The 20,007-nt window shown below is 44.3% G+C and overlaps 1 protein-coding gene across 3 annotated transcripts; it reads left to right on the forward strand.

The window, feature by feature from the left end:
• Positions 1 to 4,160: 4,160 nt before the first annotated feature.
• Nfs1 (Nfs1 cysteine desulfurase) lies at positions 4,161 to 19,747 on the forward strand. Of its 3 annotated transcripts, none has more exons than XM_067767065.1 (7): positions 4,161 to 4,297; positions 4,368 to 4,543; positions 4,723 to 4,814; positions 4,891 to 5,102; positions 18,489 to 18,697; positions 18,766 to 19,357; positions 19,425 to 19,747. In XM_067767065.1, the coding sequence occupies exons 2-7, from the start codon at positions 4,396 to 4,398 to the stop codon at positions 19,576 to 19,578; spliced, it is 1,407 nt and encodes a 468-aa protein (XP_067623166.1). In that variant the 5' UTR covers positions 4,161 to 4,297; positions 4,368 to 4,395; the 3' UTR covers positions 19,579 to 19,747. The 3 variants fall into 3 exon arrangements, with proteins under 3 accessions (XP_067623166.1, XP_067623168.1, XP_067623167.1); XM_067767067.1 differs by having other exon boundaries at positions 4,169 to 4,297; positions 4,392 to 4,543; XM_067767066.1 differs by lacking the exon at positions 4,161 to 4,297 and having other exon boundaries at positions 4,304 to 4,543.
• The last annotated feature ends 260 nt before the right edge of the window (positions 19,748 to 20,007 follow it).

Genomic DNA, 20,007 nt, shown 5'->3' on the forward strand with positions numbered 1-20,007 from the left:
TGGAAGATTTAACATTAGTTAGCCGTAATCTCTCGAATTTTGCCTAATATTAATTCAGTTTTCTTTTGGTCATATAATGAATTGTCAATAAAAACCTTGTAGTAATGGGAATGCTGGCGTTCTTTTTCTTTTAGAAGGCACGTAGGGTTTACAGGTAAGGGGCCACCGAAAATTAGGTGCATCGGTGGCCATGGTTTTTGAGGGTGGGTATAGCACCGGGCGTCGCAACACCACCCGCGGCGCCCCTCTTTATATTCGGCCCTTTTATTTGTATTTTTATTTTTCAGCCGTTTTCTTTTTTTTATTTTTGATTTTAGAGTAGTAACCGGTCATGTCCGGTTCCGTAATTTTTTTGCGGTTATTTTTTTTGAATTTAAATTTTGAATGTTTAACGGTCTGTCCGTGGCATCCGGTTCGACCGGATGTTGTTTTGTTTTGAATTTCCAGCGTTTTGAATTAGTTCTGCGCTGTGTGAGTTTTTTTAAGGCATGATATGACTTTTTTTTCTGATTATGGCGCAGGAACAGTAAGGTTGGCAAGGACCCGCCCCAGCCGACAATGACTAGCCACTGTGCACCAACACATCATGCCGACCGCCTTCCTTGCTGCTTCCCTTAGAAAATGCGTACCATAACAAATAAAGAAGATAAAGACCCTTATCGCGAAGTTCACGCAGAAAAGTGTTCGCCTTCACTTCTTTTGTTCGGGTGAACTTTTCCGCCTATCGGCAATTTCGGGCGAACAAAAGTTCACTTCGAAACAGCTGATGCTCTATTGTGAATTGGCAGTGAACAAATAATTTACTTACAATTGTGTAAATTATGTAACCAAGCATATATTTCCTTAAAATACAACAAAAATAGAAATAAAAAATTTATAAAATAATGTTTAGTATTGAAATTAGGTTGGTATTGATTGAGCGCGGGGAGAATATAAATGTGAAACCGATTCGGAGGCAATTGAGGGGCAGTTCTAACCCTTGGGAGCTGAATGATTCACTGTAAGCTAAAAATTACTTTTTTCAGCACTTTTGAATAACAAGTTATTTTTTTCAATTAGCTTTCGCCAATGTTACAGGCTAAACAAGCCGGAATTCTAATATTTGCTAGATATTCTTACCAACTCCTTGCCACCATTGAAGGAAAAATTTGGAGTTCCACCAATTGTAAAGTTGAGTACATGTCTTCGTTTTTTCGCATCGGGAAAATGCGTTGGAAAGGACTATGAAGAGAGTCTTAGCCAATCTTGTTTCAGTGAGGTGCTCAACATTTTGGAACCGTTGCTTTGTCCACTATGGATAACTTGGCCGACTGATACGCTGGCATAAAAAATAGAATTTACATACTTAGCAATACAGGAATTTCACTTTTTTCCACTCAGCTTCCGATTGTGCATTATTTTTTGATCTATTTCTAATAATAAAAGTACCTATAATCATAAGAGTATCAAATTTCAAAACAAAAAATTGTTTACATTTTGTTTTCCTCTCGTTCGCCTGTAAAATATAAGTGAACAAATTTCGTCCGAACAAAGAATTGCCGATAAGGTGAAATCTTTTTCGAACACGAAAAATTGTTTCGCCACCCTCTGCGATAGGGTGAACGAAAACTGTGAATATTTTCGGGTGAAAATAAAACTCGCGATAAGGGTGAAAGAATGTTCTGGCAACACAGTTGCCAGATGTATATATAAAAAATTTATTGTCGTGGCGCTGCCATCTCGTTTCATACATAACTAATTTAAACTGCAATTTATCTGGGTGCTGATGGCATTTAGCGCGGTGGTGGTGCTATGGAGTTTTCAGAAGCCATGCTGATGACAGGCTAGCTGCAAATTTGCTTTGAAGTAGGGGAGCAAAATGGCTTCAAGCGTCTTGGCTACTGGCGATAGGAGAGATTTCGTGCGATATGACTCTCCTATGTTAGCTGCTTTACCAGGCTTTAGTAGCGGGACCACCTTAGCCATTTTCAATTTTTCGGGTATGACAAAGGTGGAAAGAGACAGGTTGAAGACATGTGCTAAATATTTGAAACCCTCTTTCCCTAGGTTTTAAGCATCGGCATGGCTATGCCGTCTGGGCCCACTGCTTTGGATGGTTTAGTATGACTGATGGCATCCTCAACCTCTTTGGCGGTGATGGTAATTTGTGACGCGCTGAATTTATGTTTATGTGCGTGTCTGTTGGCCCTCCGTCTATCTTTATCGACCGTAGAAAGCATTATATATTGTCGGCAGAAAGCCCACGCGCATTTTTTCGCATCCGACAGCACTTTATCGCCAAAGGCGATGGAAACTTTGTCATTGTGCCTAGACGGATTCGATAGGGACTTTACGGTGGACCAAAGTTTACCCACACCGGCAGAGAGGTTACAACCGTTTAGGTGCTCCTTCCATTTCGCCCGCTTGTGTTCATCCACAAGCAATCTGATGCGTTGGTTTATATCCCTTATTTGGGGGTCGCCGGGATCGAGCTGTCTTATAAGGTCACGTTCTCTCGCTAAACTTGCGGCCTCCGCCGGGAAGTGGGCCGAATTTCAGGAATTCTACCGGCGGGAATGAAACGAGCCGAGGCGGATTCAATGACCTTGCGGAAAGCACGCTCCCCTTGGCGGGAATCAGTCGGGATAGGGAGGGCAGCAAAGCGGTTGTCTGTAAAGGATTTGTATTCGTCCCACTTTCCTTTCTTAAAGTTTATGAAAGTGCGTTTTTCTGTGACGATGAAGTCGGCGGTCGAGCGAAATAACTATAGGCAGGTGATCCGATGCCAATGTTACCATCGGCTGCCAGTTGACGCAGTTTACGAGTTCTGCGCTCACGATTGAAATATCCGGCCAACTGTGACAGCACACGTGTGGGGGCGTCGTTTCTTCTATTTGATCCGCCAACATCTCACCCCTACTGTTCGCCCGCAAGTTTGAATGCCATAGATCGTGATGGGCATTGAATTCGCCTAAGATGATGCGCGATTGTTGCTACTGAGTAAGGCGCTGATATTAGGGCGGTATCAACTGGGGCAAGAGGTGGCAGGAGGGATGTAGATGTTGATGATCTCTAGGTTTGCATCGCCTGACCGGACAGATAAGCCCTGACGTTCTAAGACACTGTCCCTGCGGCCTGTCGGGATCAAATATATGACATTGCACAGAGTGGTCTATGATAAACGCGAGGCCGCCTTTATTTCCGCTCTCGCGATCTTTTCTGTGGACATTATACCCAGAACAGGTCTGCAGAGCAGATCTTGCTGTGCGTTTAGTTTCTTGAATCGCAGCAATGCGGATGTTGTGCCGCTTTATGAAATCGACTATCTCCGTGATCTTCCCAGTTAATCCATTACAGTTTAACTGCAGAATTCTGAAGTGCATAGGGGGAGACGTCGTCACTCTGGGAGTAAGTGACGGGTGACTACGCCTGGGTTGTGGAAGGCTAGGACGCAACTGCTGTTTTGGCCCTGGGACTTGACGTCCTTGGGGTACCCGGTGGATTTGGGTATGCGGCCTGGCTACATGGCGCAATGAAACCCGCTAAGGCGCAGACTACGGGACGTCCTAGGGCATGAACAGCAAGGAGCCACAAAAGATTAATAGAAGTTACGGGGACGTCTGGTTTTGGGATCTAGCCCAGAACAACCTGTCCGAGTATGACCGTCCTAAAAGATACTTTTCCGGCAGATGCAGCAAAACCATTGCCCGGGGTCAGGAGACGGATCCGGATTGGGTTCCATACCTTCCCGGAGCAAGAGAATATGGAGCAGTCCCGCTGCAAGGAGCTGCTGGGAGGATTAAAATTTGTGGGAGGGACGCAACAAATTAAATTGGGTTACACTGAAATGACAGTCCTTGGTCGGGAAAATCCCGAGTCGCTCCGGTACATAGAACCGACTGCCTTGGGAAACGCGCGCATCTACGTCAAAGATGACCCTTGAGCGAATGAAAAAAAGAGCAAGAAAAAAAGAGCTAAAGGTAAAGTGTCAATTCATACGTCATAAAAACAACTGATCTAATGTTTACATGCGCATTGCGAAATCTTTAGTGATTTGTGATGGAAATCAATGTAATGGATTAATCGTGCCATACCAACGCTAACCCCATACCATAGCCAACCAATTGGATTTTAGTTTCTCGCCATATCCATAACCTAAAAATATTTGAGTTGGTGAATTTCAGAACGCAAGAAGTTTTGATACATTTTGAAACACAGAAGCTGGTAACCATTCCAGCTGATAATCCGTTTGGGTATCTTTTGTTGTTGTTTGCTGTTTACAGCGTGTATCTGATAACAATTTTGCAAATTGAAGAAGGTAGATTATTGTGAAATATTTAATTTTTTAAGTTATTCTCTTAATTAGATTGACACCTTAAATATTCAAGACTAAACAGCTTACAATACTTTAGCAAAATGCTACAAATACTTGGAAGGCTACCGAAAAATACTTTTGAATCTAGGTTCTTCACAACTCATCGAGGTACATTGGCTATAATTGCTTTGCCGTCTGCCTACAAAAGATCTAAATCTATCGACGCACAACCGGCATCATTTTCTGAAGGTAATTACTAACCCTACCTAACTTTTTCGTACAACCTCCACCGCTATTGCGGAGCAAACGGTTCGCAAGGTAACAGTTACTTACATACATATGTGCGCACTTCGTTAAGTAAATGTCCCACAAGAGCGGTGCATATCTTAAACATGTTATTGATTTTTCTTTGTATCTCCTATTTGAAGAATTCCGTCAAAAGCAGATTCGATTCAACATAAAAGCAGAGCAAGTCGATGGAAGACCACTTTATCTTGATGCACAGGCGACTACACCACTAGTATGTGTAAATTTGTTCTTTTTTCATAACTTCTGTTTATGTTATCAAATGCCTCCTTAACATCATGCATATGTAGGATCCGCGGGTATTAGATGCAATGCTACCGTATTTGACGAATTTTTACGGAAACCCACATTCACGTACACATGCCTACGGTTGGGAGTCTGAGAAAGCTGTGGAATTAGCACGAGAACAAGTAGCTAAACTAATTAGTGCGGAACCGAAAGAAATCATTTTTACTTCAGGTGCTACTGAGTGCAATAATATTGCCGTTAAAGGAGTAGCGCGGTAAGTTAATTCACGCAATTATATATGCTGAAAAACAGATAGAAATCAATAACACCAACAACCACAACAATAACACCCTTGCAATGTAATTGGTAAGAAACACATGCATATGGAGTGTTTAGCAGCCAAGTCAGTAGATAATAGATAGATAATTAATTGAGGATCGCACTGCGACCATTGATCTATTGTGCCCTCAGCTGCTTCACAGCACCTCATCCAAGCCGACATCTTTGATGAACCCTAGCAGTTCACCTGGCTTGAGGGATTTGATGTGAGAATGCTCTGGCCATGGTGAGCCCATAAACTTAGCCCTACGTCTTGCGATTGCATCACACTGCAGGAGTACATGGTTCGCCGTCTCCGCTGTTCGATCACAAAATCGGCATGTGTTGCTCGATATTATACCCAGCTTTTGCATGTGACTGTTGAGTCTACAGTGTCCTGTAAGAATAACTGTTAGGATTCTTAGGTTATATTTCGAAAGGCCTATTAATACCCTATATCGAGTTGTGTTGTAACCCCCTAACAGCGACTTAGATTGTCTCAGGCCTGGCATATTACGCCAGTGTTCTTCCCTCTTTTCCCTCTCTTCTACTAATAGATGCCCTCTAATTTCCTGCGTGCCTACTGGCAGGAACGGCTCAGGACCAATAGGTCGTATCGTTGCTGCCTCTCTGGCCAGGCTGTCCGCCTGCTCATTACCCTCAACTCCCCTGTGGCCAGGAACCCAGGCCAACAGTAGTTCATTGTGTGCTCCCAGTTGATTTAGCTTTTCAACGCACTCAAGGACCAGTGCTGATTTTATTTCAGACTCCAATATCGCCTTGAGGGCGGCCTGACTGTCACTGAGTATGGCAATTGTTTCATTGGAGTATTCGCGCTGAAGGTTCAGGTCATGATTCCTCATCAATGCCCACGTCGAGACGTAGGCCCGTTTCTTCCGCGCTGCAGTTTATAACGCGCCACGTTTGCGTCTTGAGGCCCTCGTTTTGGTTCGTGAGGAGCCGGATCGCAAATTCTTTGGGGCGTTCCGCACTTCTGGGGAGGAACATTGTCACATTATGTGTGGGCGGTATATCATCCCCGCGCCTCGTACATAATGGTGGCCCTGTCCACCCCTCGAGTGTTGGTACTACCTCTTCGAGCCACTTTGCGGTTCTCTCGTCCTCGTGGTCTACATTAGGGCATGCCCACAACCCCTGAACACTCCCTCCATGATCTGTTCCTGGAGAATCGTCAGGTCCTCTTGACTAAGGGCATCCGCTGGGTAGTTCCTGGGCAGAACAGCCACTCGGATACCCCTGAGGGCGTCCGAGTAGCTATACTGCCTTGGTGCTGACTCAGCGGCTATCCCGGTCGCCCTGGCCAAATTCTCCCGGGGCATGGTTGTCGTCTTCTGCGGAGCATGGGCCCGTTGCCTCTTCGAACTGGGAGTTTCCTCCGGCGTGATCTGCCCGATCCTACGCTTTTCAGCGGGAGCGCGTGTATGCTGGCCAGCTGCCGCTGGAATAGAGAAGTAGAGAACATTCCGCCTCTGTTCCTCCGTTCGGCGGTAGCTGTTCTCTGCTCGTGGGCTGGTTTATGCCTGTGCTCGTCCTGCTCTTGCTTTCCTGGGCGACAGGCCCTCCTCGAAGTATCGGAGATACCATTTTACACCAGGCGCCATTTATCTGTAAGCGTGGTAGTGCAGGTTGCCTGCCTCTGTTATGCCTTCTGTTGGGCCGCTTCCACTCTTCCCGGTTTCGCTCAGTGTTGTTCCCTTTCTGGGACCTATCGCAGCTGCCTTGTGAGCTGCTTCCAGAATCATGCTCCGACGGTGGGCGCCCATGTTTACTCGGCTCTCTAGAGGGCCTGCTAGGATGGACGTTGTTACCTTCGCTCATTAGTCTAGAGGTACCGTCGGAGCTACGCTTAGTTGCTGTACCGCTTTCCTCGGGGGGCCCGCGATGCACTATGGTGGTACTGGGCCCTCCATGATTCGCGGATTTTGCTCGACGCCTGCCCCTCCTGTTCCCCTTTCTTGATTTGCCCGCGCTGCTCACCAGTGGCCGAGATGCCGCTGGGGATCGCGGGTTTCGTGGCCTTTTGCTTATTATGCTCTTCTGGCCCGCTCTGCTTTCCTTGGGTATTTGTGTTGCCTTTGGGTTTACGGGCTTCAGGTCCGTTCTCTGCGCACTACAGCGATGGTGGAGGGAGATTCATCGTCCCTGATATGCTCTAAGAAGAGCATTGCCTCCCGCTGCTCTTCTTGGAGACTGTTTTCTTTGTTATGTTGGTGTTGTTGTTTAGTTTTTTGTTGTTTTGATTATTGTTTTTAGTCATTTTTGTCGTACGACAACATGCTTGACGTGGCAAGCGTAGTTGTCAATTATTTATATGGGGAACTGGCAGAGGCCCTTGACGCGGTAAGGCCATGATTACTCCCCAAGGTGGCCCGGTGTTGGGGAGGCGCCGTTATAATACAGCCGGTGTTGTGAACCTCCTGGCTGCAAACCAGTCCAATGGGCACGGTGACGCATGACACCCTGGATTAGGAGGTGATAGTTCCTGGTTACCGATAGCATTCGACCACATCTGTCAGGTGAGGGCGGTTGCACCGCTCCCATCTGACCAATTAGTATCAAATGCGATCGGCATAAGCCCTGCACCGCTACAATGTGACTATCTTCGCAGAGGAGCCAAGTCAGTAACTCAAAATTTTTTACTTACATTTCCGACATCCCAAAAAATCGTGTTTTATATTCGGTGGGCAAAATATGTGCTGCCTTCGCTTACTGTCATTCGCAAGCAATAACTAGAAAGCTTTAGCACCTGAAAGTATGAACAGTGAGGTAGGACGTAAGTCTACAATACGCAAGTCAATTTCAGGCAAATACTGAAGCTGATTGACTTCTAAGCCCTCCATTTATTATTTGCTTTTTCGGTTCATCTTGTCATTAGGGTTTGTCAAATTTATTACGCTGTTAGTACCAACGATAACGCTGCAGATTTTCCTCTTTTATGTTTAATTGTAACCGCTGCGTCTTCCATCAGTAAATATTCATGAAAACAAACTCTGAAGTTCTTGGTAACGTTTTACAAGACGGTGCACCACCTAATTTTTATCAACGTTATCAAAGGTGGTATCAAAAGACGCGTCTCGATCTCCGTTTTTAAAATCCGGAAGCGAAAATAAATCGAATTTCCATGTGGTTGTTGTTTTTTGCTAGATTTGTTGTACACACAGACACTAGTGCAGAAAGGTTTTTTTCGGGCATTTAATTTTGATCCCCAAACCGTTGTCGGACCCACCCAGGGTTATGTTTTTAAATCGCGGCCGAAGGCCGCCAACGCTGAAAGGTGTTCTGTGCAAAAAAAAACTTCGGATCCTCTCGGGGTCATTTTACAGTTTTTTGTAAATAACTTTCGACAGAAATACAATTTTTAATTTCCGCTTCTTAAAACGGAGGTCGATACCACCTCTTTTGATACCACCTTTGATGATTTTGGATACTATCCGTTGCGAATCCTGTTTCCGAGGCTCTGACGACCCGGAACTCTTCATGGATATAGATGGTGGGAGGACAGTATGGCCTAGTATGTCGCATGTAGTCATAACAAATCGTTCGCGAGATGGTCAGGCTAGTATCTTAGCAAGGACCATCAACATCGACAACACTCCCCAAGGCCTTCGGGTTAGTGGTCACTCCAGCGGATTGGGGGGGTTAGAATATACCCGTGGTAGGTATGCCTGTCGTAAGAGGCGACTAAAATACCAGATTCAAGGGGCTGTGTAGCGCAACCCTTCAGCCAACGCAATATATAGCTTCTCCAAACCCAATTGTCAACCTCACCTATCCGCGGCGAATCCTGTTTCACTAACAGACGAGGCTCTGGCGACCCCAAGCTCCCCATGGAACTTGGGGTGGGGAGGGAGGGATGGCCTGAAGGTTTAATGTGGTCATATAAATCGTTCCCAAGATGGTCGGGCTAGTACCTTAGTGGTGATGTGTTACCGGAGCGTATCGGATCTGTATCAGGCAAAGGACCATCACATCGATAACACTCCCCAAAGCCTTCGGGGAGTAACCTTATCGCTACAACAACAACAAGAACAGCCTTTGGGGAGTGTCCTTATAGCTACAACAACAGCAACTAGGAAATGCGTCATATCCGTACAGCAGGACCTCAATATACTGTCACAAATTCTCCTACGCGACTCCTAGTTTATGTAGAAAGAAAGGCGGAGAGAATCTAGAAAGTTCGAAGTGATGTGCTTTTAATTATGATCTAGCAAATGAGCAACATGCGTTTTGAAAGGGAATCTAAGAAGATTAATATGTGTTCAAATTCTTGGATTCGCTTTCAGAACCCGACTCCCGTCACTTATTTCTCTTTTAAAACCCCAGTGGAAATGATGTAGTCGTTTTATAAATTTGTTTTTATACTCAGTTGAGCAGAGCTCACAGAGTATATTAAGTTTGATTGGATAACGGTTGGTTGTACATATATAAAGGAATCGAGATAGATATAGACTTCCATATATCAAAATAATCAGGATCGAAAAAAAATTTGATTGAGCCATGTCCGTCCGTCCGTCCGTCCGTTAACACGATAACTTGAGTAAATTTTGAGGTATCTTGATGAAATTTGGTATGTAGGTTCCTGAGCACTCATCTCAGATCGCTATTTAAAATGAACGATATCGGACTATAACCACGCCCACTTTTTCGATATCGAAAATTTCTAAAAACCGAAAAATTGCGATAATTCATTACAAAAGACAGATAAAGCGACGAAACTTGGTAGATGAGTTGAACTTGTGACGCAGAATATAAAATTAGTAAAATTTTGGACAATGGGCGTGGCACCGCCCACTTTTAAAAGAAGGTAATTTAAAAGTTTTACAAGCCTTAATTTGGCAGTCGTTGAAGATATCATGATTAAATTTGGCAGGAACGTTACTCCTATTACTATATGTACGCTTAATAAAAATTAGCAAAATCAGAGAAGGACCACGCCCACTTTTAAAAAAAAAATTTTTTTAAAGTAAAATTTTAACAAAAAATTTAATATCTTTACAGTATATAAGTAAATTATGTCAACATTCAACTCCAGTAATGATATAGTGCAACAAAATACAAAAATAAAAGAAAATTTAAAAATGGGCGTGGCTCCGCCCTTTTTCATTTAATTTGTCTAGGATACTTTTAACGCCATAAGTCGAACAAAAATTAACCAATCCTTTCGAAATTTGGTAAGGGCATTTTATGACGTTAACTCTTTTCTGTGAAAATGGGCGAAATCGGTTGATGCCACGCCCAGTTTTTATACACAGTCGTCCGTCTGTCCTTCCGCATGGCCGTTAACACGATAACTTGAGCAAAAATCGACATATCTTTAATGAACTTAGTTCACGTGCTTACTTGAACTCACTTTATCTTGGTATGAAAAATGAACGAAATCCGACTATGACCACGCCCACTTTTTCGATATCGAAAATTACGAAAAATGAAAAAAATGCCATAATTCTATACCAAATACGAAAAAAGGGATGAAACATGGTAATGTAATGGGATTACCTTAAAAAACTTTATAAAATGGTTGTGACACCTACCATATTAAGTAGAAGAAAATGAAAAAGTTCTGCAGGGCGAAGTAAAAAACCCTTAAAATCTTGGCAGGTATTACATATATAAATAAATTAGCGGTATCCAACAGATGATGTTCTGGGTCACCCTGGTCCACATTTTGGTCGATATCTGGAAAACGCCTTCACATATACAACTACAACCACTCCCTTTTAAAACTCTCATTAATACCTTTAATATGATACCCATATCGTACTAACAAAGTCTAGAGTCACCCCTGGTCCACCTTTATTGCGATACCTCGAAAAGGCGTCCACCTATAGAACTAAGGCCCACTCCCTTTTAAAATACTCATTAACACCTTTCGTTTGATGCCCATATTGTACAAACAAATTCTAGGGTCACCCCTGGTCCACCTTTATGGCGATATCTCGAAACGGCGTCCACCTATGGGACTAAGGATTACTCCCTTTTAAAATACTTATTAACACCTTTCTTTTGATACCCATATTGTACAAACAAATTCTAGGGTCACCCCTGGTCCACCTTTATGGCGATATCTCGAAACGGCGTCCACCTATGGAGCTAAGGATTACTCCTTTTTAAAATACTCATTAACACCTTTCATTTGATACCCATATCGTACAAACGCATTCTAGAGCACCCCTGGCCCACCTTTATGGCGATATCTCGATACGGCGTCCACCTATGGAACTAAGGATTACTCCCTTTTAAAATACTCATTAACACCTTTCATTTGATACCCATATTCTACAAACAAATTCTAGAGTCACCCCTGGTCCACCTTTATGGCGATATTTCGAAAATGCGACCACCTATACAACAACCACCACTCCCTTTTAAAACCCTCATTATTACCTTTAATTTGATACCCATATCGTACAAACACATTCTAGAGTCACCCCTGGTCCACCTTTATGGCGACATTTCGAAACGGCGTCCACCTATAGATCTAAGGCCCACTCCCTTTTAAAATACTCATTAACACCTTTCGTTTGATGCCCATATTGCACAAACAAATTCTAGGGTCACCCCTGGTGCACCTTTATGGCGATATCTCGAAACGGCGTCCACCTATGGGACTAAGGATTACTCTCTTTTAAAATACTTATTAACACCTTTCTTTTGATACCCATATTGTACAAACAAATTCTAGGGTCACCCCTGGTCCACCTTTATGGCGATATCTCGAAACGGCGTCCACCTATGGAACTAAGGATTACTCCCTTTTAAAATACTCATTAACGCCTTTCATTTGATACCCATTTCGTACAAACGCATTCTAGAGTCAACCCTGATCCACCTTTATGGCTATATCCCTAAATGGCGTCCACCTATAGAACTATGGCCCACTCCCTCATAAAATACTCTTTAATGCCTTTCATTTGATACACATGTCATACAAACACATTCCAGGGTTTCCCTCGGTTCATTTTCCTACATGGTTATTTTCCCTTATGTTGTCACCATAGCTCTCAACTGAGTATGTAATGTTCGGTTACACCCGAACTTAACCTTCCTTACTTGTTTTGTTTTCATTGTTTCACTAAAGCATATACATATAACAATTCCCGAAGGCTTAAGGTATGTAACGGATATAGGTAGTCCTTCTGGCTCTAGCCCGGCTGTCGGGAGGGATTTGTTTTTACCCCTCCAACCTTAAAATCTGGGTATTTTAGTCATCCCTTACGACAAGCTAGCCTACCGCTTGAATATACCCCCAGCGGGTTATGGGGTCAGAATATACCCGCGGTAGGTATGCCTGTCGTAAGAGGCGACTAAAATACCAGATTCAAGGTGCTGTGTAGCGCAACCCTTCAGGTTGTCAGCTATATAGCTTGTCCAAACCCAATTGTCAACCTCACCTATCCGCGGCGAATCCTGTTTCACTAACAGACGAGGCTCTGGCGACCCCAAGCTCCTCATGGAACTTGGTGGTGGGGAGGGAGGGATGGCCTGAAGGTTTAATGTGGCCATATAAATCGTTCCCGAGATGGTCGGGCTAGCACCTTAATGGTGCTGTGTTACCGGAGCGTACCGGATCTGTATCAGGCAAAGGACCATCACATCGATAACACTCCCCAAAGCCTTCGGGGAGTAACCTTATCGCTACAACAACAACAAGAACAGCCTTCGGGGAGTGTCCTTATCGCTACAACAACAGCAACTAGGAAATGCTTCATATCCGTACAGCAGGACCTCAATATACTGTCACAAATTCTCCTACGCGACTCCTAGTTTATGTAGAAAGAAAGGGGGAGAGAATCTAGAAAGTTCGAAGTGATGTGCTTTTAATTATGATCTAGCAAATGAGCAGCAACATGAGTTTTGAAAGGGAATCTAAGAAGATTAATATGTGTTCAAATTCTTGGATTCGCTTTCAGAACCCGACTCCCGTCACTTATTTCCCTTTTAAAACCCCAGTGGAAATGATGTAGTCGTTTTATAAATTTGTTTTTTTGTTTTCATTGTTTCACTAAAGCATATACATATAACAATTCCCGAAGGCTTAAGGTACATATGTAACGGATATAGGTAGTCATTCTGGCTCTAGCCCGACTGTCGGGAGGGATTTGTTTTTACCCCTCCTACCTTAAAATCTGGGTATTTTAGTCATCCCTTACGACAACCTAGCCTACCGCTTGGATATACAGCCAGCGGGTTAGGGGGTCAGAATATACCCGCGATAGGTATGCCTGTTGTAAGAGGCGACTAAAATACCAGATTCAAGGTGCTGTGTAGCGCAACCCTTCAGGTTGTCAGCTATATAGCTTGTCCAAACCCAATTGTCAACCTCACCTATCCGCGGCGAATCCTGTTTCACTAACAGACGAACTTGGAACTTGGTGGGGGGGAGGGAGGGATGGCCTAAAGGTTTACAGCCCAATTCTAAAAGAAAATTCCGTGCGAGTTTTTTCCCTTCTCCCATTCCTCGTATTCTAAATAAAAATTCCTTGAGATTTTTTTCACTTCTCCCTTTCCTCCTATTCTGAAAAATGTTCGAAAAAGCGGAAACCGGTTATGGGAGAAAAGTAGGTATTATGAATGTGAGGGAGAGGGAGATTTCTCTGCCATTTCATAGGAGTGTTTTCACTAGATAAATTGAAGGGAATGAATACGCTTCCCAAGGCAGTCGGTTCTATGTACCGGAGCGACTCGGAATTTTTCCCGACCAAGGACTGTCATTTCAGTGTGACCCCATCTAATTTGTTTCGTCCCTCCCACAAATTGTCATCCTCCCAGCAGCTCCTTGCAGCAGGACTGCTCCATATTCTCTTACTCCGGGAAGGCATCGAATCCAATCCGGGTCCGTCTCCTGACCCCGGTCCTGAGAAATGGTTTTGCTGCATCTGCCGGGAAAGAATCTTTTTAGGACGGTCATACTCTGTTCAGTGTGTCTCGTGCAAGGGATGGTTGCATCGGACAGGTTGTTCTGGGCTTGATCCCAAAACCCGACGTCCACTTTTATAAATCTTTTGTGGCTCCTTGCTGTTCACGCCCAAGGGCGTCCCGTAGTCTACGTCTAAGCGCCCCCCACTACCTTCCAGCAGCCCCGCTGCTCAGCAAGCCACAACAAGCACCCGCTGCTGCTCGCGCCCCACGGCGCCAACAACTCAAACAGCTTCTACCACTCATAACTACAATCTTCGCTGTAGAGTCGGAAGCAATGCTGAGCAGCAGCCCCTGCCCCCGTCTTCTCTCCCCCCCCCCCCCCCCCCCCCCCCCCCCTCTTTTCCGGCAGCAATCGTGTAGGTCAGGGAAACAGACTTAGTCCCTACCTCCGTTTGCACCGTTTGCCAGCATAGAATATATATGTACAGAATATAGATGTTCTGGTCTCCGCGACGGCAACCCCCCGACGGGTTTCATCGCGCCATGTTGCCAGGCCGCAAACCCAAATCATCCGGGTACCCCAATGCTTGCCCAAGGACGCCCAGTCCTAGGGCCACAACAGCAATTGCGTCCTGGCCTTTCCCAACCCAGGCGTAGTCACCCGTCACTTACCCCCAGAGCGGCCACGTCTCCCCTTATGCACTTCAGAATTCTGCAGTTAAACTGTAATGGACTAACTGGGAAGATTACGGAGATAGTCGATTTCATGAAGCGGCATAACATCCGCATTGCAGCGATTCAAGAGACTAAACTCACAGCAAGATCTGCATTGCAGGCCTGCTCTGGGTATAACGTCCACAGGAAAGACCGCGAAAGCGGAAATGGAGGCGGTCTCGCGTTTATCATACACCACTCTGTGCAATATTGTATATTTGATCCTGGCATCGACCGCAGGGTCAATGTCTTAGAACGTCAAGGCCTATATGTCCGGTCAGGCGATGCAAACCTAGAAATCATCAACATCTACATCCCTCCTGCCACCTGTTGCCCCAGTGGATACCGCCCTAATATCAGGGCCTTACTCACTGGCAACAATCGCATTATCTTAGGCGATTTCAATGCCCATCATGATCTATGGCATTCAAACTTGCGGGCGGACAGTAGGGTTGAGATGTTGGCGGATCAAATAGAAGAAACGACGTTCTGCACAATAAACGGAGACGCCCCCACACGTATGGTAGGAAGCTGTCACAGCTCGCCAGATATCTCAATCGTGAGCGCAGAACTCGTAAACTGCGTCAACTGGCAGCCGATGGTAACATTGGCATCCGACCACCTGCCCATACTTATTTCGCTTGAGCGTAACGCCGACTTCATCGTCACTGAAAAACGCACTTTCATAAACTTCAAAAAAGGAAAGTGGGAAGAATATAAATCCTTTACAGACAGCCGCCTAGCTGCCCTCCCTATCCCGACTGATGCCCGCCAAGGGGAGCGTGCCTTCCGTAAGGTCATTAAATCCGCCTCGGCACATTTCATTCCCGCCGGGAGAATTCCCGAAATCCGGCCACACTTCCCGGCGGAGGCCGCAAACTTAGCGAGAGAACGTGACCTTATAAGACAGCTTGACCCAGGCGACCCCCAAATAAGGGATATAAACCAACGCATCAGATTGCTTGTAGATGAACACAAGCGGGCGAAATGGGAGGAGCACCTAAGAGGTTGTAACCTCTCTACTGGTGTGGGTAAACTTTGGTCCACCGTAAAGCCCCTATCGAATCCGACTAAGCACAAAGACAAAGGGATTTTAGGGATTCAAGGGGTTGTGTAGCGCAATATATAGCTTCTCCAACCCAATTGTCAACCTCACCTTCGAGCGGCGAATCCCGTTTCACTAACAGACGAGGCTCTGGCGACCCCAAGCTCCTCATGGAACCTGGGGGGTGGGGAGGGAGGGATGGCCTGAAGGTTTAATGTGGCCATATAAATCGTTCCCGAGATGGTCGGGCCAGCACCTTAATGGTGCTGTGTTACCGGAGCGTATCGGATCTGTATCCGACAAAGGACCATCACATCGATAACACTCCCCAAAGCCTTCGGGGAGTAACTAATCGCTACAACAACAACAACAAAGTTTCCATCGCCTTTGGCGACAAAGTGCTTTCGGACGCGAAAAAATGCGCGAGTGCTTTCTGCCGACAATATATAATGCATCCTACGGTCGACAAAGATAGACGGAGAGCCAATAGACGCGCACATAAACACAAATTCAGCGCGTCACCAATCACCATCACCGCTAAAGAGGTTGAGGACGCCATTGGTCGTGCTAAACCATCCAAAGCAGTGGGCCCAGACGGCATAGCCATGCCGATGCTTAAAAACCTAGGGAAAGAGGGGTTCAAATATTTAGCACATGTCTTCAATCTGTCTCTTTCCACCTTTGTCATACCTGAGAAATGGAAAATGGCCAAGGTGGTCCCGCTACTAAAGCCTGGGAAACCAGCTAACATAGGTGAGTCGTATCGTCCGATATCTCCGAAACATCAAAACCAAGGAGAATTAAACAGGGGGTGCCACAGAGTGGTGTCCTATCCCCACTTTTGTTTAATTTCTACATATCTAAGCTACCTTCACCACCGGACGGAGTCACAATCGTTTCCTACGCCGATGACTGCACAATAATGGCCACAGGCCCGGGCCCAAAGATCGATGCGCTATGCAATAAAATAAACGGCTACCTCCCTGATCTCTCCAGTTTTTTCGCCCCGCGAAACCTGGCATTATCACCGACTAAATCTTCCGCGACCTTATTTACAACATGGACGCCCCAAATGTCGACCATTTTGAACATCCACGTCGGTGGCACTACGCTACCGACTGTCCGACACCCCAAAATCTTGGGTGTGACGTTTGATCAGGATCTACATTTTGGTGAGCACGCAGCCGCAATTGTTCCGAGAATTCAGAGCCGCAACAAAATCCTCAAATCCCTCGCTGGCAATACTTGGGGAAAAGATAAAGAAACGCTCATGACTACATACAAAGCAATTAGCCAGCCGATTACGTGCTACGCGTCACCCATATGGGCGCCAAGCCTAAAAATCACCCACTGGAAGAAACTACAGGCCTGCCAAAATACTGGTCTCAGAATCGCCACGGGCTGTCTTCTTATGTCCCCAGAACACCATCTGCATAATGAGGCGAGAATACTCCCCATCAGGGAGAGATCAGCACCGCCTAGGGGCTTAAGGAGTCATCTCCGTAAGCATTTTGAGGAAATACGGCACCTGAGAACCCAGCCGTATGAAGTGAAAAAACACAAGCAGGTCCTTGCTGAACTCCATAAACAGGCGTCGGACCTTTATGCCGGGAATTGCCCGGCGAATCCAGTACTTAACGAAAATTATCCAAAACTTGCGGAAGAGGAACGCATACTCCCCAGGGAAACGCGTGTCACTCTTGCTCAACTTCGTTCTGGATACTGTAACAGGTTAAACTCTTACCTATCCAGAATCAACCCTGACATACAAAATGTATGCCCCGCTTGCAATGTGTCCCCACATGACATCAACCATCTCTTCAATTGTAATGTGGAACCAACGCCTCTAACACCCCTTTCCTTATGGTCCACCCCTGTTGAAACGGCAAGTTTCCTTGGACTCCCGTTAGAGGATATTGATGACAATTTGTGATGGGTCGCGGCTATTAGGTGGGGCAAGCATTGCTACAACAACAACAACAACAAGGGAATGCATCAAAATAGTTAAAGGAAATTGGTTATTTTAAGAAAGAACACTTATTTGTACAAATTTGTGCTAAAATATGTATTTACATTCTACCACAATATTCTCACTGTTAATACAACAACAACAACAACCACAATATTCTTTATTTTAAGTCGAAAATATATCATAAGCAACGGAAGAGCTCTTCGCATATTTGATGCAGCTATCCAGAAATTGGGCAAAGGATTTTTTAAGAAGGCTTAAATAGATTTTGGCATATGGCGAAAGGCGAACTCAACTCGACTTGGCGGCCAGAAAATTGCTTTGCAGAATGAATGCAGGCAACTCCGGCGGATTTGTGTTATCCCGCCGGTCTTCTTCTTATGTTCCGCTGTTGATGTTGCTGTGGCACCAATTCATTACTCATTTCAGTGAATACCACATGAAATGCAATAAATACTGTGCAATGTTTATATTTTATTTCCTAATTTCCAACAAATTTGCAACAATAATTAAACTTCTCAATTTTTTAAACAAAATAAGAAATGCGCAACGAAATTTCAATTGACAAAACAGCTGACTTCGAAAATTCGAAATTCCTATTCCCCAATTATTCTTCTCCCTAGGAGAAAAGAATTGGAGGAATTTTTCCGAGGGAATAAAAAATCCGCGAGAACAAAATTCCGCGAGAATATTTAGAATTCGTCTGAATATTGTTTTATGTTTATATTTCAAAGATTTTATGGAAGCAAGAAAAAGCATGTCGTAACTACGCAAACGGAACATAAATGTGTGCTAGATTCATGCCGCGCCTTGGAAAACGAAGGCTTCAAAGTCACTTATTTACCTGTGAAAGCAAATGGTATTGTTGATATGAAACAATTAGAGGATGCTCTAACACCGGACACATCATTAGTATCTATAATGGCTGTAAACAATGAAATTGGTATGTACAAGTTTGTTTTCAATAAATATTTATTGAATGGTTTAAACGCAATCTTGCTTTCTTTGCAGGCGTAAAGCAACCAGTAACAGATATAGGAGCGCTTTGCCGTTCACGAAAAATATTCTTTCACACCGACGCAGCACAAGCAGTTGGCAAAATTCCAATTGATGTTAATGCAATGAACATTGATTTAATGTCAATATCTGGGCATAAACTATATGGTCCAAAGGGTATTGGCGCACTGTATGTACGCCGTAGGCCACGTGTACGTCTTGAACCCATACAGAGTGGTGGTGGACAAGAGCGTGGCCTACGTAGTGGTACTGTACCTGCGCCATTGGTTGTTGGATTTGGTACTGCATGTGATCTTGCATACAAAGAAATGGAGTATGATAAGAAATGGATAGATTTTCTTTCGAAACGTTTATATGATCGCATCACTTCACGATTATCACATGTTATACGTAATGGTGATACAGAGCAAACGTATAGTGGTTGTTTAAATTTATCATTTGCTTATGTTGAGGGTGAATCATTACTGATGGCCCTAAAAGATGTGGCATTGTCTAGTGGCTCAGCATGTACTTCAGCATCACTGGAACCTTCGTATGTACTGCGTGCTATTGGAACTGATGAGGATTTGGCTCATAGTTCAATAAGGTATACCAGCTTACCTTACTCAATTGTGTAGTTAATTTGAATGCAATTTATTGTTACATTTTTATAGGTTTGGTATTGGTCGTTTTACCACCATTGAAGAGGTTGATTATACTGCCGATAAATGCATCAAACATGTCGAACGTTTGCGTGAAATGTCTCCATTATGGGAGATGGTGCAAGAAGGTATTGATTTGAAAAATATCCAATGGTCGCAACATTAATTTTGTTTAGATATATAAATAAGGGACCATTTTGTATTGTACGCATCTTTTGATGTATGTATTTATGTATTGAATAAGTGTCGATTTATTTTAAAATTTCATATATTTTATGAAAAATTAATTAATTTAGTAACCTAATAAATATCGAAGATACATATATACAAAACAACGTTTAACGGTGGAAACGTCGTGTCGGCATTTGAGGTGCAGATTTCTTTCAAGGATATGCACTCTATGTCTAGAGATGTAAACCACATACTAGCATAAGAACAAAACCTCATTTAGGGGTTCAGCGCTATTACAAGGTTGTTTTGATACAATTTTGCTTTTAGCTCCTCTCTTCGGAACCGATTTTGCTTTCGGTTTCATTTTTGGATACTAGTTCGGGTAAAACTAGCTTCAATTACGGTTCCGGGTTTTTCTTCTGGC

This window comes from Eurosta solidaginis, chromosome 2 (assembly GCF_040869045.1).
Source record: "Eurosta solidaginis isolate ZX-2024a chromosome 2, ASM4086904v1, whole genome shotgun sequence".
NCBI classification, from domain to species: Eukaryota; Metazoa; Arthropoda; class Insecta; order Diptera; family Tephritidae; genus Eurosta; species Eurosta solidaginis.

Excerpts from the sequence above, each read along its gene's own strand:
- Nfs1 (XM_067767065.1), top strand. The coding sequence starts at position 4,396 with ATGCTACAAATACTTGGAAGGCTACCGAAAAATACTTTTGAATCTAGG. Across the intron at positions 4,544-4,722 it reads ACCGGCATCATTTTCTGAAG|AATTCCGTCAAAAGCAGATT; the intron begins GTAATTACTAAC and ends TCCTATTTGAAG. Across the intron at positions 4,815-4,890 it reads CACAGGCGACTACACCACTA|GATCCGCGGGTATTAGATGC; the intron begins GTATGTGTAAAT and ends ATGCATATGTAG.